This window comes from Aulonocara sp. 'chitande type north' Nkhata Bay, linkage group LG1 (genome assembly GCF_057382095.1).
Source record: "Aulonocara sp. 'chitande type north' Nkhata Bay isolate Kocher_YH1m ecotype deep benthic linkage group LG1, A_spYH_male_GT1.1, whole genome shotgun sequence".
NCBI classification, from domain to species: domain Eukaryota; kingdom Metazoa; phylum Chordata; class Actinopteri; order Cichliformes; family Cichlidae; genus Aulonocara; species Aulonocara sp. 'chitande type north' Nkhata Bay.
The window spans coordinates 36,357,508-36,384,603 of record NC_141344.1 but is presented as its reverse complement, the minus strand read 5'-3'; the positions used below and the strand labels follow the sequence as shown (position 1 = coordinate 36,384,603).

Below are 27,096 nucleotides of genomic sequence, written 5' to 3'. Positions count from 1 at the left end.
AGTTAGGTAACTTGAATTAGTAGAGGTCAGTACTAGTTAAAAGTTTACTTTTTGACAAAGCTTATATATGGGCTGAATCAGGTGACCTCCCTTAGTTACACTGCAATATGCTAGGCTGCTGGGGGTTTCCCACAAAGCACTAAGGCTTTCTTTTTCACTCACGTTTTTCACTCACTGTGTGTTTATACAACACATTTAATAATTAATTATTATTAATATCTGCCTTGGCTCTCTTCCACAGTTTGTCTTTTGTCTGTGGTTGCAGCATATGGTTGCATCTCCCTGAGCCTGGTTCTGCTGGAGGTTTCTACCTGTTAAAAGGAAGTTTTTCCTTTCCACTCTTGCCAAGTGCTTGCTCATTATAGGTTTGCCAGATTGTTGAGGTTTTCCCTCTGTTGTTGTAGCATCTTACAATATATATCTTACAACATCAAGTACCCTGAGGTGACTGTTGTTATAAATGTGTTGCTATGTAAATAAAATTGAGTTGAATTGAACTTTAGGCATGATAAAAATGAGTTAAATATGATTTTAAGTGCTGTTATGTTCAGCATATTTATACTGACCCTCTTTTGGTGCCAGTCTCTAGTGAACTGCAGTTTTTTGCTTGTCCACATTAGCTTCCTTTTTCAACCTGGAGTTTGCTGCTGGCTTTTACTCCGGCCATGGATTCCCAACCTAGCTCATGACACTTTTTAAAGAGAGTAAGTACCTTACTAAGGTTTTGTCATCTTTGTAAAGTTCAGATGTTTCATTTCAAAGTTTTGAGTGAAATAAATTGATCCGGTTGTTGACCACAACACATGGTGTTATTACCCTGTTCAGCTGTGTGGTAATGTGAAAAGCATTAAATATTCAGTTAAGAGGAAGTCGAGTGTCACTACATTATCTGAGATGTCAGGGATTTATTGATGACTATCCTTTATCTCTTTGAGCAGAAAGGGCACACAGAAACTCACACACACACACACACGCACACACACACACACACACACACACACACACATTAAACCACTGGGAGTAATATTATTTGTTTGATAGATGTAGTCTATTTGTTTCATGAATTATAGATCTTCCAAAATGTCATGCAGAGCCAGAGGCATGTTCCTACTCGCACACTGTACACATGACATCATGCTGACAGATGAGTCCTATCAGCAGCACTTTCTGGAAGTTTTAACTGGGAAACTCAAAGGTTAGTCAATCAATAAGTAAAGCTTTTTAAAATGCTTCCTTGTTTCCTCCACAGAGCTGAATCATTAATCAGGCATACAGACTGCCTGTAAATCTGAGGCATAACCTCCTCCACAGACAGACTTAAAGCTTTTCATGAAATGCACTTTGATCTTTTAGGTTAAGCTGTGGTCCTGGTCAGGTTAAAGCAACTCAAAGCAACATAAAGAAAAAATTATAAGCACGGATAATATATATCTTTTGTGTATGGACCAAAAAAATTCTCACTGCTGTGGTTATCTTTGATCTTTTTGGGAGATGGAATTTATCAATGGACATGTAAGAAGGGATGTAAGACAGAAAGGAGGATGTTTCAGTCTGAATCTGAGACCGCCCTCTCCTTGCCGCGCTACCCCCAACCATTCTGCTGGCTCGACCCCACTCTACCTCTTCTTATTCATTCAGACCCGTCCAGGGCGGAGAGGAAACTGCTGCCCCCTCAGGGACTTGGCATCATAATTATATAGGAAGCAGAGCAGTCTGTCGGTTGTTAGAGGTAAAGAAAGGCTGCAGGCTGGTCTCGTGCATGGACACCAGTGTGCAGTGGACAAGTGGTCATAACATGGATGTGGAGCTCTATTTCTGACACTGTTAGGAAGGTAAGATAATCTCATGCATTAATCTTCAAAGAGGTAATAGCAACAAAGAGCGATTACCAGTCTGATGTTAAATCTCCTGCTGTATACAATCTGTTGCCTTTAATTAGATCATAGTCGGATTGTCAGTGATGATGTTTGCAAACTGATGCAAATAGAAATGTTAGGTATTAAACTAACACGTCTCAAAGTGACTTTGCTCTTGAATTATTTCTAAATGAAGCTTGAAAAGTCTTCAGCTTTGTGTGAACAAGTCCGCTCTTGTCTGCAGGATGTTTCTGAAGCCTTAATTAGATTTATTGCCACTGGAGATGATGATCAGTATAGGAACAAGCAGTGGGAGTCCACAGCAGCCTAGATTACAGAAAGTTCTCGAAGGGTTCTGTGTTAGTCACAAAGCACTTCTAATGGTGCCAGTTAGATAATAGAGCTTTACATTTACATCTCATAGCCCATTAACTTATTCACCCCTATATCATAAGAAACTTTTTTTAGATAAACAAAGACACCTTTTAAATGCTCATACTCATATTCTGGCATATTTCAAACCTAAGACATAGTACAGTTGTCACAGAGTATTCTGTTTTTGCATTCGTCACAGATTGAGAGGTGGAAGCAGGCATGTCAGAGAAGAAGCCCCGGGGCTCAGACACTCGGCCCAAAAGTGGCTTCCGCAGCTGGAGCGCAGACAGTTACATTTGGAAGGGGAAGAAACGCTCCCGGAGCTCTCGCAATGGGTCGAGCCCTGGAGGCATGGAGATGGACGGGACGGAGGAGTTGGGTGTGGGGTCATCATCCTGTTCGAGGAGGCGCAGAGAGAGGAAATGTAGCTGCAGCGCTCTAGGGGACACGCTGACGTCTGGAGATATCGATGTGATGTGTCGGAAGGCTTTGTCACGGCGCTCTCTGCGGCAGAAGTTTCAGGATGCTGTTGGCCAGTGCTTCCCTCTGCGCTCTCACCATCACCACCACCATCACCACCATCATTCATCGGGCTCCTCGCGACCCTTTTCGGTGCTCTTCTGGTCCAAACGCAGGATCCATGTGTCAGAGCTCATGCAGGATAAGTGCCCATTCTCACCCAAGTCTGAACTGGCTCGATGTTGGCACCTTATTAAAAATCATGCTACCCACCCAAGTGCCCTCAAGGACATGGAGGCTCCCCTCAAACCTAGTGTCTCATCCACTACCTCTCCACCACAAACCCCCATCTCGTGGGAGGACATATGCTGCTCCCCTGGGCCTGGATGCACCAGTCTGGAGGACTGGGACCCTTCTTGTGCTCATGGGCATGAAGAAGGTAGGTGTGGACACACGGACTACATCCTGGTTCCAGATCTCCTACAGATCAACAACAACCCATGCTACTGGGGCGTGCTGAATCGCTTTGAGGCAGAGGAGCTGCTGGAGGGCCAGCCCGAGGGCACGTTTCTGCTCCGGGACTCTGCCCAGGACGAATTTCTCTTCTCAGTGAGCTTTCGGCGCTACAGCCGTTCCCTACATGCACGTATTGAACAAAACGGCAAGCGTTTCAGCTTTGATGTGCGTGACCCGTGTATGTACCGTGATCCAAGTGTGACGGGACTGCTCAGGCACTACAGCGACCCAGCCACCTGCCTCTTCTTTGAGCCACTCCTTTCCAGACCTCTGCCAAGGAACTTCCCTTTCTCCCTCCAGCACTTGTGCAGGGCAGTGATCTGCAGCTGCACCACCTACCGAGGCATAGACAGCCTGCCGCTGCCACCTCAGCTCAGGGACTATCTCAGACAATACCATATTAAGTGTGACGCGGCCTGTGCTGTGTGACTAACCAAATCAGGCCTCATACTAAGGACAAGCAAAAGAAGCTCACCTTGGCAAAAGTACTGCCATTAAATTCTAACAGTGTTTGCTGTTACGTGAGGTTTAAGGATTCGATCTTGAGCCAAGGATTGTCATTTGTACTGCAGTTCCATTTGGTGTGATAGCAAACAATGGCAATTGCTGTTTTTTTAGCCTTTCAATATTTAGGAGTGACAGCCTCACAGAACAAGAAAACAACCACTAAAGGGGACTGTGGCGAGACAGCCTGAGTGTTGACTTAAGCAAGCCAACACTCCATTACAGAAGATGTTAAGATCATAGAAATGTTATGGTCTTGAACCCTGAACACAGCTAGTGCAGTCAAATGTTTGAGGTAAAGCAACTCTGGGGGTATCTAGTAATATGCAGGCATTATGGATTTTTCACTAACTGCATAACCGAACAAATTTCTACATTTCATGATATTTCATCCCAGCCTTGCAATATATCTACATAAGTACTTAGTATGCTTTTCTTATTTTCTGTCATGCACATCTATGCACTGTTACTCGTTAAACATTCATTCCGAAAGGTCAAATAACGAGGTCAGCGTCATTGAGAGCCAAAGGCTCAGGCTTCTGTCTGCTCTGAACACTCAGACCATTCTTTGGATCTTTATGATGTCACTGAAAGGGGATATCTTTAATATGTCCATCTGAGGTATGTAGCTCTGTATGTGAGCAGCAAAGCTCCACCCAGCTGCTGTTCAAAACTTGTATTTGCGATGAACAAGCAGCAAGAACAAATCTGACTAAACGAGAGGCCAAAAAGACGTAAAGCAACCCACGTCAGAGAGCGAAGAACTACAGGTCTGTACCCAAGCCCAGTATGAAATGAATAATGGAAAGCTACTAGCAGAGTCCAAGAGTATATATATAGAGTATATAAGGTCATCTTTAAACATTGATGTAATATAACACAGAATTCCAGCTGAATCTCTTTGGAGAGAACTGCTTTGTGCCGGATGGATTACTCGATCCTGCACAGGAAAACTGAATCAGGCAAATGGACCTGACAACAAGGATGCTGTTTTTAATTTGGCCTTTTATCTGCTACACAAAATGGGTTCAAACACCCTGCTGGCAATCAATACATGTAAGCAATTTAGAGATGCATTATGACAGGAAAGGAGACTTAATTAAAACCCTACGAGGAGCACAAATGTCGTTCCTTTTGCCTTTCAGCTCTCAGCTGCTGTGTTGAAAGGCAGCAATAAAATCTGCAGCTTTTCATAAAAGAAACACACAAAATCACAGTTATTTATATATAAGCGGTTTATAAATTTCTGATCAAATGTAATACGATAAAACAGAAAACAAGCTTCAGAGAGGAGATGCCCAAACAGGACCAAAATAAAAGCTATATAAAGAAGGCTTGTATTTATTTTAATTTTAAATTTAAAAAAGAAATCAATATTTGAAGACAGTCACTGAGGGTTGCTGACCTGACATTAAAAAAAAGATCCTCTTTAGTCCTCATTCGGGGCTTAAGAACAACTAACCCCCACCCACCACCACCACCAAACTCATCAAAGTAATGACAGCAGTGAAAGCAGCTTACAATCAAACCTGAAACTAACTCGTGGCTGATGATGAAGGGCGGCTTAAACTGGACTGATGTGCTCTTGTCTCTTTGAATGCAGATACAGGCCGGTGAAATGTCAGCCTCTTGTCCAGCTTGTTCATTTGGGTTGCATTCTTCTCTCCAGCCACGAGGTGGCGACAGCACTACATCGATCTGCTCCGTTTGCCTGTCTTTGAAAGCGCCTCTGTAAATGTGTCCTAACATCAGCCGTGCCTCTAACCTGTACCTGTTGTGACTGAGAAACTGTTCATAACCATATATTGTATTCATACACACACCAATAAATTTGATTTACACGCCCTCTGTTGTGTGTCTGAGTTTATTTATTTATTTATTTGTTGTCATATTAGGATAGCTTTTAGTAGGGGAGACCGGGGATAGTTGTAACATTTTTGACATTTCTGTCTGTAAATTGGAGCTCTTTTAAGGTAGTGGATTCAAAATGTAATGCAAAGTATTTACATGTCTCTGCTATTAAATAGTGCAGCTATTTTCTCTGCAGCACAATTACCCATTGCATGGTATGGTCTCAAACACAAAGAGTGAAATGTTACAATTAACCCCATAGTCTGGTTTAGTTCTAACATATCCTGGGGTAAAATGTAACACAATGAAATAAGGATACTAACAAAACATTAACATGTAATCTTTGTTTATTCAACACATGAATGCACTTAGAGCCATTTATGTAGTTATGTGTGTGTGTGACAGAATGCAGAAATCTAGCTTTTGAACATATACCAACCCCCCAAAAAAGACAAATTATGGAATTTTCTGCAACTGAATATTTCATTAATTTTGGTTGGTCTTCCTTGAGTTTGGCCTCATTGGTCCAGTGGGCATTATAACCTACAACTCTTGCACCAATTTTGAACATAACAATGAAGCTGAAAAAATGTAGTTGTTCACCAGCATCGCAATTCCATTACTTTTTATCATGGCTTACCTTGGTGTGGTTTTCAAAGTGCTTCAGAAAGATGAGGAAATCTGTTTCTTGCACCCATCCTGATTTATTTCCACTACCAGTACTTCCTACTGGTCCATCTCTGACACAGTGTGGGAATGTGTATGTGTGGGAACACAAACAGTGGAGGAATTGTGTTGCCAATGGCATTAACCGCATATACAAATGCGACCAGTGAAGCTCTCTCTGCTGATGTCGTTGCCCCAACTTGTTTAATATAAGTTAAAGTAATAGTGTGGTAAGTTGTAACATCTGCGTTATTGTTACAACTGACCCAGACTGTTGCTGTTACAACTGACCCAGACTCCTATAGCCATGAACTAGCTAACATTACAGCCAACGGCTAAAACACTAGCACTAAAGACTTACACAGAATATATCCCCATAGACATACAAATAACATAATTTAAGTTTGATGAGTTTAACTGCAAAGCAGATAATGCTATTAGAAATTGAAATAAAGTAGAAAAACTTACTTTTTGGCATACAAATTACTTTTTTTCGTGTTAAATTGTTTGTGTTTGACAAAATGTGCTGATTTTTCACATGTGATAGCACAACTGAGTTGGGCATGCACAGGATGAGTCACATCATTTGAAACTTAGCCCTGATTGGAGAAATTGGAAGTGTTACAACTGACCCACGTTACAACTATCCCCGGTCTCCCCTACATCATGTGTATGCCTGCGTGTTCACGCTGCAGCTGTGTCACAGTTAGACAAGTTAATGGTACGGAAAATGCTGCTTTTGAAGTATCACTCTGAAAACAATTCATCCTGCTCTTGGCAAAGGACACCTCTAAATGCCAGCGCTTCTTTTGGAGATAAGGACATGAAAAAGACCGCACCCACACACACACACAAACGCAAAGCTGGTGTGGAATGCAGATTTTTCATTTGATTTGTGTGTTGTTCAGCCTCTTTGCAACGCCAGTGCAAAGAAAAAGAAAATGTGCTGAGGTGACTTGCGTGAGTAGCTACACTTGTGTGTATGAAATATTCATCATGTAGCCATCATGTTTTTGGGGACCACGGTGTTTCTTACTTCAGTATTTGAAACAGAGACTGATTATTCGCTAGTCTTTTGTCAGGCTGTGGTCTTTTTTGAGCTTTTGTTACATTGTTACTGTTCAAAATTAGATATAATAATATAGAGCTAGTTTCAGCAAATACCCCAAAACTACATATTGCATGCTTACTTTAAGGTGACAGGGCCCTCTAGTGGATCAGACCAAAGGAGGAGGTAAAGGAAGGTAGCCACACGTAGAAAGTGTGGCAACAGATATTAACAACAGATATTAAAAAGAGGGGTGACTCAAAACTTTTGCACAGAACTGTAGCTTCTTAGTTTATTTATAAAATCATCTTAGTTCAGCTTTAAGGACGTTCCCTTGCAATCTTGGGTTCAGTACCAATGTACCACAGAGAAAATGCTCCTTTTTTTCTGTGTTGACTTAAACTCAGTTTGAAATATTTGTGGGATTCTTGTAGCACAGGAAATTGAGCATCTACTATTTTTTAATCCTTCATGGGATAAAAGCCAGAAAATTACAGTTTTCATTTTAAACATGAAATAAACCAGACACTTGCTGATCACTTTCTCATACTTGTTTGTCTTTCATGTGGCAAACTTTATGTTTCATCACCCTGATTGCACACAAGTCAGTAGCCAGGCAATGGAGAGACTCAGGAGCCATGTCTATTGATCTTCCTGACCCATGTACATAAAGTATTAATGTTGTCTCATAGGAGCTGATTAAGGAGCTTAGGTTTTCAGCAACGCGAAGCCATCGTGCGCTGTTATATTGGATGCATCTTACAGTGGATTTCCAAGTTCAAGAACTTTGCTTTTGAGGTTTTATGTTAGTACATGACTGCATTTGGCAGCCCTGTGTAGACTAAAACACATAACTAAGCTTTAGGCCTGCTTCACATGTCCTGGTACAATATTACACATCAATGATATAATATTCAGACACACTGATGTCTGCCAGCAGAGAACTTCCTGTTCCACTAATCAAAGTATCCCCTGAGAAAACACTGAGGGGTGCATAATCTATATATATTAAAAGGTTCATATAAATAAATAATTAAACAAAAAGGTTTTTTGAGTGAATATTTACATGGACTTTAGTCTTATACCCTCACTATGTTTCCATGTGTGTTACAGTGGAAAGCGTCAGTCTGAAAAATAGAATGTGCATTATCCAAACAAATGCGAATCAAGTGAAATTATATTCTTTCATTCATTCTTTAAAAAAATTATTTTTTAAATTAAAATTACAACACATGTATTGTTCGAATCATAAATGTGAGATGAACTGAAAGACTCCTGTCTGACTTAAAATAATAATACTACTACTACTGACAATAATAATAATAATAATAATAATAATAATAATACATTAAAATGTGTACATTAAAATATTACATTTTAAAGTCCTCTAACAGACAAGAGCCTAATTATATAATTATATAATGTATGTATCACTTGCATGCACCATCCAACTGTAGTGTAAAATAAATTTGTCGGAAAACGACAGAAAAATTAAAATACTGTTTCAATGCTTTAAGGCACATTTCCTCAGATAACACTGGAATAAAATAATAACAGCGTGTGTCTCAACCACTGTCCAAAATCTGTCGTAAATAGCCTTTCGATAAATGAATGAATTAATAAATAAATAAACCCCAAATCCCGATCCTTGCTTCAAACGTGGGAGGGATTACAAAATTTGCGTCATGACGTTGCTGGCGGGAGTCGTGACGTGACGTTTCCTTGTTTTCAACGCAGCGCGGGAGATTCAGGAGAAGAGGACCGAGTGTGTCCACCCAAGAAACGTGTAAGTTGATTTCTAACGAAATACTCTGTTCACAGCTCAGTGTAAAACTGCCTCCAGTGGTTTAGTGTCTGATGCCGTGAACACCGTGGAGTTTGTACGAGTGTGGTCGGCTATATTTAGCTCTATTGTTAGCGTTAGCTCAACTCTGCTGTTAGCTCTCCATGGGTTAATAAGGCAGCAGTGGTGGAGGAGCAGGTGTAGACTGTGTTACTTGATAGAAGAAGAGGTTTTCACGTGTTTTCTCCTCTCTTCAGTCTGGTGCTTTGTCAAAATGCCATGTGAAAGGAAGCCGATGCGCTACGGCCACTCTGAAGGACACACCGAGGTGTGCTTTGATGACACTGGGAGGTGAGTCTGAAAACAAAAAAGTGTCTCCCTTTGAGCACTGACTTTGACAGCTAATGTACAAGTAAAGCTGTGATCTGATTGCGTTTAAGACTCAGATTTTACCTATGATCGGCCCACAGCCTGTGAAAGTATTGCTTTACAAACATGTCCTTTAAATTATTAGTGTAGCCCGCAGGTTAGTCAGACCAGACCAGGCAAGTACATATGAACTTGAGCGCATCAGTCTCACAGTGACATCAATGACAACACAAGTCTTTCAATGGGCTGAAACTGAGTAAAATGTGATTCATTTAAATTCTATGCCACGTTAAACTGAAGTCGTTCACAGTCCTGATTTTGGTTTCTGGTAGACTTAATAATTTAAACAGATCATTTCATCAATCTTATGCTGCACAAAGTTTCTGTAAACTAGCCTGATCAAATTGTCCACAGGTTCATTGTAACCTGCGGAAATGATGGAGATGTTCGGATCTGGGAGAGTCTGGATGATGATGATCCAAAGTTTATCACTGTCGGGGAGAAGGCTTACTCTCTGGCACTGAAGGTTGGATTTTCTCTGACTTTTCTACAGATGTCATCATTATTCGGTGACACTCTGCATCATACAAGTGATGTTTGGACCAATGTGTTCTCTGCTCCACAGAATGGCAAGCTGGTAACGGCGAGCTCCAACAACACCGTGCAGATCCACACATTTCCTGACGGCGATCCAGACGGCATCTTGACCCGCTTCACCACCAATGCCACACACGTCGCCTTCAACAGCATTGGCTCGAGAGTTGCAGCTGGGTCCAGGTACTTGATAGTTGGCTAGCTTGTGCTGAACTGAAATGATATAAATGAAAACGGGATAAAAGTAATACCTTAGATATTTGAAGGAGCATTAATTAAGGTTAAAAGATAACTAACTTTGCTGGCTCATTGCCAGATACAGATATGGGCTGGATGGTGTGTAAGGAATGAAAGGATGCCACATCATCAGTCCATTCATTCATTCCAGCTCAGATGGTACTTCGTGGTTTGTATGGCCCCTGCATATTACATGTAATAATAATGTATACTTTATTGACCCCCGTGGGGAAATTTCTCTCTACATTTAACCCATTCACTCAGTGAAGCAGTGGGCTGCCATTGGGCACCCGGGGAGCAGTGTGTAGGGACGGTACCTTGCTCAGGGGTACCTCAAGGTAGCCGTTCAGGGGAATCGAACCCCTGACCTTCCAATCACGGGGCCAACACTTTACCTATTGAGCTATCCCTGTCCCCCACCCGCCTTTTTTTTCTCTCATAATAATGTGTACTTTAATGTGTGCCTGACAATGTAGGGTCCTGCTCCTAATGAGACAATAATGGGGGAGGGGATTTTCTCCCTGATCTGGACCAGGGCATCACTGAGCTCTGGAGGGCAGTCAGTAATATCAGTTCCTTCGTGCTCCAGGAGCTGCCTGCTTACTATCGCCACATGAGGCATTTTCAGAGATGACTGAATCCCATGTTCCCTCGTCAAAGGAACAATCCAGATCTTTTCTCCCAAATACTTTTAAGACTTCTACATGTGTTGTTTTGCCTTTGTAAGTAAGGGTGGAAGTAGAGATTTTTCTCCTGAGACAACTTTATTATATCTTTCAGACAGTCTCTAATTTGTAAATATCACCAGAAATGGCCGGGTCCTTCCAAGTTAAACTTTACTGTCAGATCATTAAAAGACATGAGTGTGTTATATTCATATAAATCACTTATTAATCTTATGCCTTTTTTGTGCCACTGTGGCCAATAAATTGCTTGTTTACCTATTTTTATTTTGGGGTTGTGCCACAGGGGTGCATATTTTTGAAAGCATGGGGACAGACTGCAGCTCTTGTGAACCTCTTGCCACACCATTTTTGAAAACTTTAAAATAGGGTTATCTGCTCTATTCCCTTTATTGTACGGTTTTTGAGCCAACACCTCAATGGGGGTAAATGGAAAGGCCAGTTCACGTTCCATTAGAACCCAGTCCAGGTCCGAATTTGTTGCTGCCCAGTGTTTACACAGCTTGGACATTTCAAATGAGATGAGGCCCCCGGTGCTCAACGGGAGGAATCCAGGATGCGCAGCAGTCATGGTTTTGTTGCCTAGCCTGTAGAGAATTGTGCATCCCTCCATGGATATGCCACTGATCCACCACCAAATCGGTCATGCTGAATAATGTATAACTTTTCTCTACGGCTTCTCCAGACCTTTTCACACGTACCTGCTCTTGTCTGTTAATTCTGGTATTCAATGGCTAATGTAAGTCAGGCTCCATGGTGAGTACAGAGTGAGCACAGGGCCCAGTCGGGGACCTAGGATCCTCAAGCCACCCTCCAGAAACTGTCCTGTCCAGCTCTCCTAGATTAACTGTCCCAGCACTGGAGTCTCCTTGAGACTGTGCTGGGAGACACAGCAAACATTCTGGCAATGGCATGTATTGATGTGCTGGAAGAGTTGGACTACCTCTGACCTCACACCTGACATGACCTGATGTCCGGTGCAAACCTTCAGAATTAATTGAGTCACAGCTGACCAGACACACTCATGTGTTGCTTCTGTGATATTTTCCACCAATGATGCTGAAAGATGAACAAATGTCACTTCTGCTTTGCTAAACCATGCACGTCCACGTCTGCCTCAATTTCTCCCGTGGCACCTGGTGAGGCAGTCGTGCGTAACGGGATTCCCCCCCCCCCCCCCCCCCCGGTGTGTGTGTGCGTGTTTATGGCTACAGCACAAGGTGATCCCATTAGGTTCATTATTGTTCCTTCAGTGCAGAATCAGCTCCACACAGCTGTGATGTTTCCAGCTCGCAGGCGGATTGGTTTCTGATTAGTCCAGATTGGAGATAAACGTGTGTTTGCTGCCAGAAATGATTTGCCCTAAACAGGTTTATGACAGTAATAAAAGCACAGAGCAAGGTGCCGTATTGATGCTGCTATTTTCACCCTGGTCATTTCAGTAGTGGGATTGATTGTTCAGATTCAGGCATCTGTGGCTGTTAGGGCAGATTCGGCATCTACCTTCTGGTAGACGGTGAAGGAAATCTGTGATGTTTTGCTCCTCTTGTTCATTGATTTGACAATTTGCACTTGTGTTAGGTCACAGCTGATGGACCCTTCCTCTCAACTATGCCGCTGCTCACTGGCAGGCAGTCGGTGACGTGTGAACACAGCTTACCTTTCTCCTTTTTCCACAGTGACTTCATGGTTAAGGTGGTGGAGGTGTCAGACAGTAGTCAACAGAAAACACTCAGGGGTCACGAGGCACCTGTCCTCAGCGTCACCTTTGACCCCAAAGATGACTTCTTGGTGAGTGAACCTTGTGTCTGAAAGCAGAGTTACAAATGGGACAATATCTTCATTTCATTGCAACTTAATATGAACCCACACCCCATTGTTCCTCATCATATTACTGTGGTTGCTTCCATTTAGAGTTTTCATTTAAATGTATAAATACAAAAGAGAACCACACAGTGTTTTTAAAAAAAAAAAAAAAAAAAAAGGAGAGAAGAGAATTTATAACCTGAGGACACCTGTCGTACATCACATCACTGTCGCCTTTGTCTTTCAGGCCTCTGCTAGCTGTGATGGCTCTGTGGTGGTGTGGAATATTGAGGAGCAGGTACATCAGCATTTCAGCACTTTTCAATTAGAAAAATGCACATAATTCTGATTTTCTACATGATTTTTATCTTCTTTCTCAGACTCAGGTGATCAGTTGGCCTCTGCTGCAGAAGTCAAATGACGTCACTAACGCCAAGTCTCTGTGTCGTTTGGCCTGGCAGCCCGGGATGGGAAAGGTTGGTGACACGTCTCTTTGCTGCCTTGAATGAGAGCGAGAAAGACGTCAGTCCTAAAATAACAAAACATTTGCATTTGTCAGTTTTTAGCTGTTCCTGTTGAAACCAAGGTACACCTGTACGAGCGAGGCTCCTGGGACCACGTGAGCACTCTGTCCGATGATCTGCTCGCACAGGTGAGGTCCAGTATTGTCGACGTGGTGCACATTTTACACCTGACTATCAGTATAAGCAGTATTTGTTGTAACTGTGTACATGGCCTCACAATCCTGTCTAGGACATCAATATGCTGATCTATTTGTATGCTAATGCTAAGTAGTACAGCAATATTTAGCACTGCTTTTGGCATCATGACCAAAGACTGTATGTTAAAGAAGGAAGCAGCATCTGGGACATCACATTTTTGGTTGGACTGGGATGTTTCTTCTATATTAAAAATGAATACATTTAGTTTGAAGGGTGGACTGTTAAGTTATCAGCTAGCACTACCAAGCTTGAGATGCAAGTTAAATTCGTACACTGCAGGGTGAAACACGCAGACATGCATTACTTATTTAATGTTGAGGACCAGGCTAATAAAATAGTAGAACTGGACTTGCCACCTGGATGGCCTTTACTACACAGCAGGATAATTGCAAAAGGCACAGACAGTGCAAACACAGGTTTTAAAATAAAGTTCTTTGTTTAGAAAGAAAGTATTCACTACAGAAATACAAAGTAAAATTTTAATGGTCTGTTTGATACAATGGGAGAATCACTGTGTGAAACCACTCTGTGATTAGATAAGATAAAAGGCTAGATACGATTATTTTTTTGGAGAAGGTTTAGCTTGAGACTGCTTAAGTACTATATGGACAAAGTACTAACTGTGTATAGGTGCAGCTCAGCCATTGAAGTCCACACCATGAAGCTCTCACCACAGGAGGAGGTTTGAACTCTGCAGTTACTGAGGCAGCAGAGCGCTGGAGGCTTTTACACCCTGTGCACCTCAGCACTTGGTGACCCCGCTCTGTAACTTGACATGTTCCTAAACCCTTCCACTTTGCAACAATATCATTTACAATAGATCCTGAAATATCTGGGAGGGAAGAAGTTTAATTAACTGCATTGTTGCCATGATGGCTTCCTGTTGCAGCACCTAACCCTTTAGCAGGACTCATTCTATTTACTCTTCAAAACTTTGTGAAAGGAGTCTGATACGAGTTTATGAGTCACTTCTTCCCCTTGTATGAATTTTTAATTGATTAATTCTATGTTTATGAGAACATATCAGTTCGTTGGAAGATGTAATTACAAATAAAGAGATATTTTTGAGTACAATGTTCTTTTATGTTTTAAATAACCTTAAAAAAAATACTGACTATACCTTTTAGCAGGTGTGGCCGGGTACTTTTGTTCCTAGTGTATATATATTATTCACTTCTTAGTTTGACCTTAAAGAAGAATTGAATGGTAGTTTTATTTCATTAAAGGTTTATTTAATTTATTTTAAACCCCTTTGTGGGAGTTTTTACTGTTTGTTTGTTTGTTTTATTATTAAAACCAGTGAGTGAGTTATTTAGATATTAAATAGCCGAAACAACTCAATCATTATTTTTCTTAAATTTGATTTCCCCTCCTTAATTTTTGCAGCCCATTAACGTGGTGTCTTGGTCTCCTTGCGAGCGTTTCCTGGCAGCTGGCTGCGTGGGGGGTTTACTTACAGTGTGGGACGTGAACAGCAAGCTGTGTGTGGAAAGGTAGGAAACAAAGCTGTGCAGACGCTGAGTGAATTTAAAAGCATATATATGACGGGTAAAGGGTAAACCAGTTTAGGGGACTGATGCTGATGAAATTGTTTACCTTGGTTCCCAGTGCTTGAGGGCTAAAGATAACCGAGACTTAAAGGCTGGTGTCATCATTAAAGGAATAGTTTATTATGTGTTTTTCCCCTCCCCCAGTATTTGTATTAAACAAATCGTGTGTTCTTTCTTGGGCTTGTGTCTCTTTATATAGTTTATGCACAGATGATGTCAATCTTCTTGTAGTCTCTGCCAAAAGCAACATTGAACAGTAGATGTTGCTCACCACTAAAGTTTAAGCTTTCTGCTCTCTGCTGTAGGCAGAAACACGAGAAAGGCTTCACAGTGTGCAGTTTGGCCTGGCATCCATCAGGCAGCCATATTGCCTACACGGACACTGAGGGCTGCCTGGGCCTGCTGGACGGACTCGGCACCTCCACAGCTGATAACAATAGGACCAAGGTACTGCTCAAGTAACCTTTTTTTGTACCCCCTCTGTACATCCCTGTACCATGAAGTAAGATTTTGAGACTCATCCAGCTCTGCAGGTTATCTTTCTTCATTAGATTAGCTGGGATAGATCTCTGCCGTAATAAAAGGAAATCTAACTACAGACAAGTCACTTGTAAAACATAAATTTACAGGTCAAAGCTTTAAAATCAGGAAGTTATCACTACTTTTTTTTTCTTTTCTTTTTTTTATCTTTCTTTTTTGTCCCGTTTGGATCTTTAGCCATCAGAATTGTTGTCTTACGACCAAGAAAGATGCCAAGCGGATTTATTTTACCAAGAAAGCTGTAGTCCGCGTCTGTGAACACCCGAGTGTACACCTGTGTGGATCAGCATGCTTGTATTCCAAAGGTTTCTCCATGTAACGATCTGCTAGGGAGTGTGGGGAGCCACAGCCCCGTCCCCCAGGGCATGAAGCAGGTATGGAGGAGATCCAGGCCCCAGACATCCAGAGGCCCCAGAGTTTTTTAATGCCTTTTAGTGCTATTGCATATTCTTTGTTCAGGAACAACAGCGTCCATAGATTGTTAAGTTACCAGATTGCATTTATAACCAGTTGAGCGTTGTTTGCGGTTAGTTCATAACACAACTGTAAACACGCCCAGCTTCAAAGTCTCCCTTTTTTTCTTTTGTTCAGTTAAATTCAAGCTGCTTAAATCTGTCATGGACTTTCAGCAGGTCGCTGCAAAAAATCCTGCAAAAGACTATGATGACCTGTTTGATGATGACGATGACAGACTGATGGATGAAGGACTGAGTGACACAAAGTCTCCAGCTAAGAAAGCCGTTGGCTGGGACGATGACGATGACGATTTCCTGGTGCCTGCGACTGGGCGGGTGAAGAACAGAGGAGCGTTCCTGGACGACGAGAACTCACTAGGTGGGTGAAGATGGGGTCATTGAGGGGGCGAATACAGATGGAAGATAAAAGCGAGGTGATCTGGCCATCACAAACTCCTGCTGTACCTAACTATTATTTTCATCATTTATTGATCTTGCAGTTATGTTCTCGAGCAATAGTTTGGTCCTTAAAATGTCAGAAATAATTGAAAGTGTATTACAAAACACAGGAAACGCAACGTTCAAAGATCGAGATTAGGAAATTAGAAATTCTTGCGAAGGGAAGGCTAAAAGTTTTTCTGTGTGCAGAAAAAAACAGATTCGACTTTGTGAAAGAAGCAAAAAAAAAAATCTTAACTAAAGAGCTCAATTGCAAAAGTTCAACATCAAAACAAGTGTTTAGAGTTTTTATTTGAATTTTGATCAGAAAGTCTGTAGCATGAACTTGGATTTCAGGCTCAAGAGGCACAGTTACAACTGTTTGCATGAATTTCCACCACCTGCAGTCAATGTTTAACCTGTTAATTATCGTTATGTTTGTCATCATTATAAGCAAAGCAAATGTTTCCTAAAGTCAGCACTATCTAGTGGAGAAGGCAGTGAAGTTTGTCTTTGTGCAGGTTAGCCTATTGCTGTCTTTAACTGGTAATGTTAATCTATGGGGAAAAAAAATAATTAGGTGATTAAAGTTACAAGGTGTTCAGATTTTAGAAGAAGTGAAACTGTGATCATCGCAGCATCGCATTCATCGCAGCACATGAATGGAGACATCACCTGAAATTACTCCATTTATTTTTTTGTTTTTTTCATTCAGACACAGGATCACTGAAGCTTGGTCAGGACAAATTGGGGGACGACGACAATGACGCAGGCAGTTCTGTGGCGCCTGCAGCAGCCCCAGTGGTGCCCCTGCGTCCTGTCTACGAGGGGCCCGTGCCAACTCCTCCCCAGAAAGCCTTCCAGCCAGGCTCCACCCCTGCACATCTCACACACCGCTTCATGGTAGGACACACTGAGAGTCATTACACTGTAAATCTGAGTTGCTCGCATGTCATAACAGCAAACTGTGCCTCAGATGTGGAACTCCGTGGGTATAGTGCGAGGCTACAACGACGAGCAGGACAACGCCATCGATGTGGAGTTTCACGACACGGCCGTGCACCACGCCATGCACCTCACCAACTCACTGGGTCACACCGTGGCTGATCTCTCCCAGGAGGCCGTGCTGCTGGCCTGCCCCAGCACAGAAGAGCTCGCTAGGTAAAACTTCCACCTGACCTGCTTCTGGGGATTTATTTATTTATTTCTCCCCTTTCAGTATTTTCCCCCTCTCTCTCTCCAGTAAGCTGCAGTGCCTTCACTTCTCCTCGTGGGACACCAATAAGGAGTGGATGGTCGACCTTCCTAAAGGGGAGGACGTGAGGGCGCTTTGTCTGGGTCAAGGCTGGGCAGCAGTCGCCACCAGCACGCTGATGATCAGGCTCTTCTCCATCGGAGGAGTACAGAGAGAATTGTTCAGCCTGCCAGGGCCTGTGGTCTGCATGGCAGGACATGGAGAGCAGCTGCTCGTCGTCTACCATCGGGGTTAGAGACACACACACTCCTCTGTGATAATCAGCACATTGCATGTGCTTGTATGGTTCAAAAATAAAATTAGGAATTATTTATTTATTCTTAGCTTTGTGATGTAACTGTCGGTGTGTCATTGTTGCATGTCAGTTCCGTTCATTCAGTTTACTTTCCACCACATGGAGTCACCACAGAGTGTAAATGTAAAATGTGCAGCACAAGAGATGAGAGTAAAGGCAACCCCCCACTCTTAAGCTGTGATCTGGAAATTTCCACTCTCTCCAAATATAAGTACTGCAGTTTGCAGTGTTATCTTCCAGCTCTTTACATGTGTCTCGTTTTCCACCACCAGCTACAGGTTTCGATGGAGAACAGGCTCTGGGTGTCCAGCTGCTGCAGTTAAGTCGAAAGAGGAGGCAACTCATCAGTGGCGAACCCCTCCCCCTCTCTCAAAAATCGTACTTGTCTTGGCTCGGCTTCACAGCCCAGGGTCAGTATGTCAAGATATTATAATGTGAAAGAATCTCATGGGAAGCATCATTACTTTGCTGCTGGTGATGATTTGGAACAACCTGTCCTGGAATACATCTCGTGGTCTTTCAGGTACCCCGTGCTATGTGGATTCAGACGGCGTGGTGCGAATGCTGAACCGCTCCCTGGGCAACACATGGACTCCAGTGTGCAACACCAGGGAGACCTGCAAGAGCAAATCAGATCACTACTGGGTGGTTGGAGTGCACGAGAACCCTCAGCAGCTCAGGTGAGCTTTCATCTGCATCACAGCTCATTGATTTAGCAGTTTGAACAGGAAATAAAAAGTGACTGAGTGGTGCATATGAGCCGATACTCGATGCTGGTTAATTATTGCTTCTTAGAGGCTGACATTCCTTCTGTCCTCGTCCTGTTAGGTGTATTCCATGTAAAGGCTCCAGGTATCCTCCCACCCTGCCCAGACCGGCCGTGGCCATCCTACCCTTCAAGCTGCCCCTGTGTCAGACCACAACAGAGAAGGGGCAGATGGAGGTAAATAAACACAAGAATGAGCACCTGGACAATGGGTTATCGAAATAATCCAGTCCTCAGATCTTTTCAGGTGGCTCAGTGGTGTCATGGATCCAGTAACAGCTGAGCCTATCCTCCGCTGTTATTCAGGAGCAGTTCTGGCGTTCGGTCCTTTTCCACGACCACTACAGCTTCCTGTCCTCCAGCGGCTACGAAATAGATGAAGACGCTCAGAATCAGTCCCAGAAGGAGCAGCAGGAGCTGCTCATGAAGATGTTTGCAGTAAGTGTGAATGCTGCAAACACTTGGTGATCGAGACACTCCCAAAGTACAGATTTGTTTAGAGTTGTTGTTTTCTTACAGTTGTCCTGCAAACTGGAGCGAGAGTTTCGCTGTGTGGAGCTGGCAGAGATGATGACCCAGAACGTGGTGACTCTGGCCATACGATACGCATCCCGATCCAGACGCATGGCCCTCGCACAGCGGCTCAGTGAGATTGCTCTGGAGAAATCCAACCAGATGCAGGAAGAAGAGCAAGAGGAGCAGGAAGAGGAGCCTGAATACTCCAGCACGAGACGGAGCTCTGGGTAATGTCAAAAAGCATGCATCACTTTCACTGTTTGTGTAAATTAATCTGGACTGTCTGGCTTTGGCCAAAATAACAAACCTCACCCTTTATGGGTGACTACCCTATAGCACTGTCAGACGACTTCACGTCACCGCTGAGCGCAGCATAGATACCACACAAGGAGTGTGTCATTTCAATAAAATTATCTTTATCAAAGCAGGTCAGCTGATACATGTTCTTCAACGAGATGGTTACTTGGTTAAAAAAGCAATTCACCACAACAACAGTCGCCTCAAGGCGCTTTATATTGTACTGTAGATCGTACATAATTGATACAGAGGAAAAACCCAACAATCATATGACCCCTTATGAGCAAGCACTTTGTACGACAGTGGGAAGGAAAAACTCCCTTTTAGCAGGAAGAAACCTCCGGCAGAACCAGGCTCAGGGAGGGGCGGGGCCATCTGCTGCGACCGGTTGGGGTGAGAGAAGAAAAAAAAGCAGAGCTCTTTTATGATGTGAAACCTTAAACACTTTTTTTTAAATAGGTTATTTATATGTTATTTTTATATGGATGAAGGAAGAACAAATATCAACCATGTAACATTTATTGCAGCATTTTAAGTGTAAAACCTTCATCAGTCTCCTCCAATTTATTTTATAGTTTACAAACAGATTAAAAATAGCAGTATTCGCTCTCTTTTTGCACAGGTATGGCCACACCGACGTCACAGCGGGGGGACGTTACAGCAGAAGACAGAATCAGCAGGAGGAGCAAGAGGATGAGGAGGAAAGAGGAGAAGAGCTCATGGAGGAAGAGGACAGACAGGAGATGGAGCCGGAAGAGGCGACAGAAACTAAAAAACGTCAGTTCCACCTCCTACTTTGCACAAGTTGCCAGTGCTGCTGCTAACATGCTAACACGCCTCCTCCATGTCTGTCAGGTGTGAACCCGTTTGCTAAAGAAGCCGGCTCACCCATCAAGCCGTCTCCGACACCAAGTGAGTAAACGCATATCTGTCAGTCAGCTTAGATGTTCGGTATTATGGTGAGTCACTTTAGCGTGATGTAGGACAAATAACCCAAATAACCCAATGGCCATGTACTGTCCTCCTCATGTTGTACACTTGTGGTGTCTCTGTCAGTGGAGTTTTAGCTGGGTTTGATTTCATTTCAAGTCTTTGTCAGTTGTTGGAAGGTTTTCAGAGTAAGATTAAAGTGGGACAGCCGCTCCCATCACCCAAGCCCATTTTAATATTCAAATATGAAACAAGACCTGTTATTAGGTGTTGAATGAAGAATTTGGTCAGCCAGTTTTATCTGAATCACTTCCCAATGTGTCTCTTGTTTTTCAGTTGGTAAAATGGGACGTGCAAATCCTTTTAAGGTAAGAACTGTGACTTCTTAGATTTTAATTTCGTCAAAATCAAGGATGTGGTCTCATTATAGCCCTTTTCCAATATTACCTACGCGACTCGGTACCATGTGCTTTTTTTTTTTTACAACATGCTTGGCCGGGGTTCCAGGCGATCTGATGAGGTCTTATGAGACTGCCAACTCCTTTGTTGTGGCATTTGTGGCGCACACAGATGATGTCACAGGACGTTCGGCCGTGTTGCTATAGCGACCCCACACACATTAGCTAGCACTCGATTGTAATAGAAAACAAGTCCACTCGCTCAAGCCAATCCAAGTAGGTACTAATGGAAAAAGGCTTTTAGTCATTTTTTGATGTTTAGCCATTAATAAAAGACAACGGACTCTTTTGGTTTTGAATATGAATAAAGACTGTAAGAGGTTTAAAGAGAGAGAAGTGGTTCTTAAGAAGGTTTAGCTTATTCCTCAGATATCACTTTCATCTCTCCTGTCTGTCTGTGGAGCTGCTTTTAAATGCACCGTGTGGAGTCTGAACAGCAGCCTCTGTTGGCCAGCAGGAGCTGACTCGGGTTGCAAAAAGATCTGTACACAACTCTGTAAGAAAGCTACCCCATTGCACACTGACTTCTCTTTCCTTCTCTTTTTAGTGAGATAAACACTAAGGCAGGGTTTAAGTATTGGCTAGCCTTCAAGGCTCAGTTAAGTACAGTATAAAAACTAAAACGATGGGTGAAATCACTTTCCTGCCTCCATCTTTTATATACAGGCTTTCTTCTTAATAAAGTACCTGGTAAGCCACCGGGTGTGGCTCAGTCACCTTGGAGTCAGTGGCAAAGAAGAAGAAGAAACGCACTGTTTTTGTTGTTGCTGTTTTTCATGTGATTTGTTGACTATAAGGAACATATACAATATCTTTAAGATATTTCTTTAAATTTTGTTATTGCTTTGGTGTGTTCAGGTTCCTGGTTCGGGGAAAATGTCAGCTTCATCCGGTCAGCCGCGAGTAACAAACATCCTGGACAACATGACGTCCAGCAAGAAGTCAGCTCAGCTCAGCAGCTCTGGGGGGAAACCCAGCAAAAGTCCCATCCTCAAACCTCTGGCCCCCAAGCCAAAAACCAAGGTACCGTCTCAGAATTTAAAGCTGTAGCATGTCTCCACATAGCTGTGCCGAGGTCTCAAAATGATAGTACCTGGAAAAGATAATGCATCTTTCAAAACAATAAAATGTCCTTTTTTTCCTGTGAAGACTCAGTCTACTCTGCTGCAGATGGCTGCCACAAAGACAGCTAATAAGAAGGTTCAGGAGAATACAGAGCAAGCTGCAAATCTGCAGAAACAACCAGACACCCCGCCTCCAGGACCACCTGCAGATAACTCTGAAAACAAGAGGTAAAAGATTTCAAAGAAAGAAACGGTTAGACCCTTCGAACAATGGGATGTTCAAAAACAGATTCTACATGTAGAGCGTTTTTAAACAGGGCAGTATTTCTCGTTTTCTCTGTGCATTTAGGCCAAAGACAGGCTTCCAGCTTTGGTTGGAGGAGAACAGGAAAAGTATCCTAGCCGACAACCCTGACCTGGAAGAGACCGACGTCATCAAGGAGGCTATGGGACGCTTCAGGACGCTGTCGGCGGAGGAGAGACTGGTATAACACATCGAGGGTTTTAGAGAGGAGGGGGGTTGCTAAAACAGTGATGTCAAAAATTTCGAAAGCTGTCCAGTGATTGGAGTCTTTGGCAGGTTGATCCTCAACCCCCGGAGCCCCCGTTGACACCCTTGTCTATAATTTCAGTAACCCAACTGAAATTGTAAATGCAGAGAATCCCATTTTCAGCCCTCCGCTTGTAAGGATTCTTTAAAGTTTTATGTGGGTGTGCACAATTTGCAGTTTTCATAAGCTGACGTCAGCTTTTGGCCATATTTCTAGTCCAAGCTGATTCCCATTCAGAAATCAAAGATGGTCACGTGTTCAGCAAATTAGAATTTAGTGTTACTCATAATTTAACCATCTAAATTCTTTTAGCTTTAGTCTAGTTTCAGTTGAGAAAATATCATAAAATTATAGTAAACTCGATCTGAAATTGGTTCAGGTGAATAACATATAAAATGTAAGAGTGTGTTGTGCTGATAGCTGCTCCACACTGTTTACAAAGTGTCTTATTTTCTTTCACATCAAATGAGAAATGTATCCATACGTGTACTCTTCTCTTCCTCCCAAGCACTGAAATGTTTTTCGCATTTTAATGAGAAGCTGAGAACATGGGAGCTAGTTGTACCGCTTCCCAGCAACAGCTCATCTGAAAACTCACCCATCACTAGTCTAACCAGCATAACTGCTTCGAATAGTCTCATCAGTACCGCTTGAGCTGTCCAACCTGCTGAAGCTTTTTATTTTTAAAAATGACTGCAGGTCTACAGATTTGAATAAAATAGATAAGTAGATTCCTAGATATAAAGAAATGTATTCAAAAGTTTAAAATCACTCGATTAAGTTGTACTGTTATTAGAGTCCTGCAGGGTCACATTAACAAAAAAAAGAAAAGAAATCCAGTGCTTGGTTTTAACCACTTTTCTCTGAAATGCTGTGTCTCAGCTGTGGTCAGTCAATAGGTGAGTGAATGAGGGTGGTTGTGCCACTAATGACACGCCTCGTCCTTTCATCCAGCCGAGTGCTTCTGTGGTACACTGGCCCTGACCCTGCATACATCAAGACTCTCAGCAGAAAGCTGGATGACGAGGAAGTGGGGGTGAGGGGATGCCTGTTGCCTGGGAGCCCAGTCAAGTGTGTTTGGGCACTGAGGGCGCAAAGCATTGATGCATGAGAGACGATCGGCTGGTCAATCAGCAGGAGCATAATTCTGATCCGAATTTTCAGCTGTTCTGAAAGATGAATCCAGAGTGTCGGCTGCACACCCATGATGCACATTCCAGTTTCCACCACATTCAAAAGGTGCTCTGTTAGATTGAGGCCATGCAAGATCATTAGAGTCATTGCCATGTTCAAGAAACCAGTTTAATATGATCTGAGCTTTGCGACATGATAAGTTACATTGCCAGATGTAGTCATCAGAAAATGATGTAGTCATATTAGAAAAACACTGTGGTTATAAAGGGATGGACATGGCCAGCCACAATGCTCGTGTAGGCTGCGGAGTTTAAATGATTCTCAGTTAATACAAAGCGACCCCCAGAGTGTGCCAAGAAAATATTCCTACAGCGGAACACCACGATTGTAACCAGTCTAAACTGTTTAAATACTGGGTGGGTTATATCCACACTCTCTTGTTCTTCCTGTCAAATTTTGACCCTAGCATGCAGCAGAAATTGAGACTCATTCAGACCAGGCAGTGTTTTTCCAATCCACCAGTCCTCTTTTGGCAGGCATGTGTGAAATTGCACACTTTCTTGTTCTTAGCTGAATATTGTTGGATATTTTCTGTTTTTCACACCATTCTCTTTGAACGCTAGAGATGGTTGTTCAGGAAAACTGCAGATCAGCAGTTTCTGAAGTACTCGGGCCAGCCCGTTTGACACCAACAAACACAGCCGCAACAGTTTGAAAAGATGAGACTAACTGTAGAAAACTTTAAAAAAAAAACCCGCAATATCTTTGTTTCTTGTTTCCACCTCATTGATACTTAAGGGGGGGGGGGTGTTTTGGTTTTTTGGTTTGTTTTTTTTTGCTGAGAAGCAACACCTACCGTTCAGGAGAAGACTGAAGCATATCCGGCACAAGTGAGCACCAGTATAGACCGGTAGCTGTAGTGACATCACAGTTGGCACCTGACACAAAAGATGCAGTGACCATAAAGAAACCATTAAGCTCACAGTGTCAACAGTGAGCAAAACTAGCTAACAGTAGCTTAGAAAAGTCCACTTACCACAAATGTCAAAAAACAACCGGCTCCCAACACAACACAGACTGTAGCTGTGGGTTAACATGGTATTTTGTTTGCAACAGGGTTAGCGAGCCCCAAAGCTAAAGTTAGCGGGCTAGCCGCTGACCACATTAGTTAGCGTTTGACCGTATTAGCTAAAATTAGTCAGACAACAAAAAGAAATATTGACCAGTGCCAGAGGAAAATATGGTCAGCATGAACAAGACATCATTTCATACCTGCCAGTTATTTTATTTAAACATTCACATTTAAAAAAAAAAATGAAATTTTCTTTCAAGTTTGAACCAAAGGAGTTGATATGATTTTTATTAACTTGTATAAGTGCATTTCAGCTGTATGTTTACAGAAAAAAGAACCTAGATGATGGCCCTGCAGGCTTAACTTTAGCCTAAAACGGCTCGACCATTGTGTGTGTCTGTGTGTGCGCGAGTGTGTGTTGATAAAATTATTCAGTCCATATTCAATAAAGCAGAAGCTGATTAGTGATATGTCAAAGCTTGTACCATCTACCAGCTCTGTAATGGTGCCATTTGTGTGTGTGTTTGCTTGTGTGAATATGCATGGGTTAATGACAGTGTTTCATTAAGCACTGGAGGTGTAGAGTGTGTTGCTGGCACTGCACACACCAGGCCTGATGATTCATCCTGGCTCCATTACGTCCAGAAAAGCGCTTCCTTTTGTGTCGGCTTAGAGAAAAGGAGGGGGCTCGAGGAGGGAAAGAGCCAGCAGGCCAAAGAGATGCATGCTGTCAATAGTGATTATACGTGACAGGATGCAATTTCAAACTGCACGCCCGAGTGCCCATGTGTGCGTTTCGTCATCATCACGTAGGTTGTTTGGAGCCTGTATAGAAACAACAATACAATTTTTTGTTTTTGTAATGTGCAGTAATTAACATGTGCGATCCTTGTCTATTCTATCCCCCCCCCCCTTTTAGTCATGGACAGAAAGAGCTAAAGGCCAGAGCGGAGACGCAGCAGATCTGAAGAAGAGGAAAAGAGCAGAAGGAGGAGAAGGCTTGGAAAGTGAAAATGAAAAGGCCGAAGCTGATGAAAGTAGTGCCAAGAAGAAGAAGTCTTTGGATCCCTCTTCCAAGCTTTCAGTGTTTGCGTTTAACCAAAACTAAACCTCCAGTGGACGGAGATCGCATGTATATCAACAACTGCCCTCAGTGTTGGAGACGGATGAGTGATGTTCAGTAAAAATGTACACTTGGTTCTTTTTTTTTTTTCTTTGTTTGTTTTTTACACTTACTGTATTTTAACAATTTAATAAATGTAAATGTTTGTTAGTTCACATGTTAGTCTGTGATTTAATTTTGTACAGCTTATTAATCAATTCAAATATCAAAAGAGGATTTCTAAGTTTGAGGGCCTACCCTACCTCTGCGTTTGAATATACCGACTTTAGCTCTCTGTGAAGGTGCTCGGCAGTATCCCTTTTGTGACATAACCAGCAACAACCCTGTTAATTTCTTGCTGAGTGACAGCTTAGGCAAACTATTGCTACATTTAAAGCTTCCCTAAGCATTGGGGGTTTATGATGAAATCTAAAGTGGCGTTCTTCTGGGTTTTGTTTTTGTTTGTTTTTTGCTTTTTCCATGAAGACATGAAAATACTTTCAAGATACAGAGGCTGTACTCTATGCCATCTTACTAACATGTGGTAATTCTAATTAAACAAAATACAAGACTGTACTTAAAAGATGGATGTGGCTTTAGAGTCTCAGAAGTGCTGTGGATGTGCACAAAGACTTCTCTTTGTCGAAGTCAGAGAAATGGTCTTTGGCTCCCTAGCTCTGTGAGCTCAGGAAACGTTTGGGTTCAGTGTTTTAGTTCATTTTGAAAACTTTTGTCAATATTAGAATCAGAATGGAGGACAAACCAGGGTATACCTGGGGGCAGCGGCAGTGACTAAAGAAGTTATTAATCAATGAGCTTGAGTTCTTGGTTTTACAGAACCACCCCTCATTCGATGTGTGAAGAGGCGACTATAAAAACACTCAGGACAGCATAGCACAGTGGCTACAGGCATCTTTTATATACAGTCTGTTTGAAAAGGAAAACTAGGGCACTATTACGTACTTATTACTTCGTACTTATTACTTGGCAATAACATATCCCCAACAGTGGTGCAGAGAGTGCCTCACAGCCCTCCTGAGCCTGTGTTTTAAAAGTCTAAAGAAAAAACAAAATCAACAGATACTCGAAAAAGAAAACGAAGATTGGCGAAAGGCTTTGTAATATACTCAGACACTGATACATGTATGATTGAAGAGATGAAGGACTGTAAGCAGCACAGTTAGAACCGTGCTCCTGTCTAAGA

The 27,096-nt window shown here is 42.5% G+C and overlaps 2 protein-coding genes across 3 annotated transcripts; both read left to right on the top strand.

The window, feature by feature from the left end:
* The first annotated feature begins 1,776 nt into the window (after positions 1–1,776).
* On the top strand, positions 1,777–4,525 carry socs4 (suppressor of cytokine signaling 4). The gene is made up of 2 exons (XM_086299549.1): positions 1,777–1,832; positions 2,431–4,525. The coding sequence occupies exon 2, from the start codon at positions 2,451–2,453 to the stop codon at positions 3,633–3,635; it is 1,185 nt and encodes a 394-aa protein (XP_086155675.1). The 5' UTR covers positions 1,777–1,832; positions 2,431–2,450; the 3' UTR covers positions 3,636–4,525.
* Positions 4,526–8,938: 4,413 nt separating this feature from the next.
* Positions 8,939–26,498, top strand: wdhd1 (WD repeat and HMG-box DNA binding protein 1). 2 transcript variants are annotated; one of them, XM_086294461.1, is made up of 26 exons: positions 8,939–9,061; positions 9,316–9,409; positions 9,842–9,953; positions 10,053–10,204; positions 12,621–12,732; positions 12,995–13,045; positions 13,128–13,223; positions 13,307–13,399; positions 14,856–14,962; positions 15,325–15,466; positions 16,192–16,393; positions 17,168–17,355; positions 17,429–17,613; positions 17,696–17,937; positions 18,275–18,412; positions 18,526–18,682; positions 18,831–18,945; positions 19,075–19,206; positions 19,288–19,511; positions 20,204–20,358; positions 20,437–20,493; positions 20,848–20,879; positions 21,828–21,992; positions 22,119–22,261; positions 22,383–22,518; positions 25,710–26,498. In XM_086294461.1, exons 2-26 carry the CDS (start codon positions 9,333–9,335, stop codon positions 25,896–25,898), a joined length of 3,402 nt encoding a protein of 1,133 aa, XP_086150587.1. In that variant the 5' UTR covers positions 8,939–9,061; positions 9,316–9,332; the 3' UTR covers positions 25,899–26,498. The 2 variants fall into 2 exon arrangements, with proteins under 2 accessions (XP_086150587.1, XP_086150586.1); XM_086294460.1 differs by having other exon boundaries at positions 16,189–16,393; positions 25,710–26,497.
* Positions 26,499–27,096: the final 598 nt, after the last annotated feature.

What these genes read in the sequence shown, in the direction of transcription:
- socs4 (XM_086299549.1), top strand. Translation starts at nt 2,451, where the DNA reads ATGTCAGAGAAGAAGCCCCGGGGCTCAGACACTCGGCCCAAAAGTGGC.
- wdhd1 (XM_086294460.1), top strand. Translation starts at nt 9,333, where the DNA reads ATGCCATGTGAAAGGAAGCCGATGCGCTACGGCCACTCTGAAGGACAC. An exon ending in ACCCCAAAGATGACTTCTTG is followed by an intron (nt 12,733 to 12,994) that starts GTGAGTGAACCT and finishes TTTGTCTTTCAG; the next exon opens with GCCTCTGCTAGCTGTGATGG. An exon ending in GAGAACCCTCAGCAGCTCAG is followed by an intron (nt 18,683 to 18,830) that starts GTGAGCTTTCAT and finishes TCGTCCTGTTAG; the next exon opens with GTGTATTCCATGTAAAGGCT.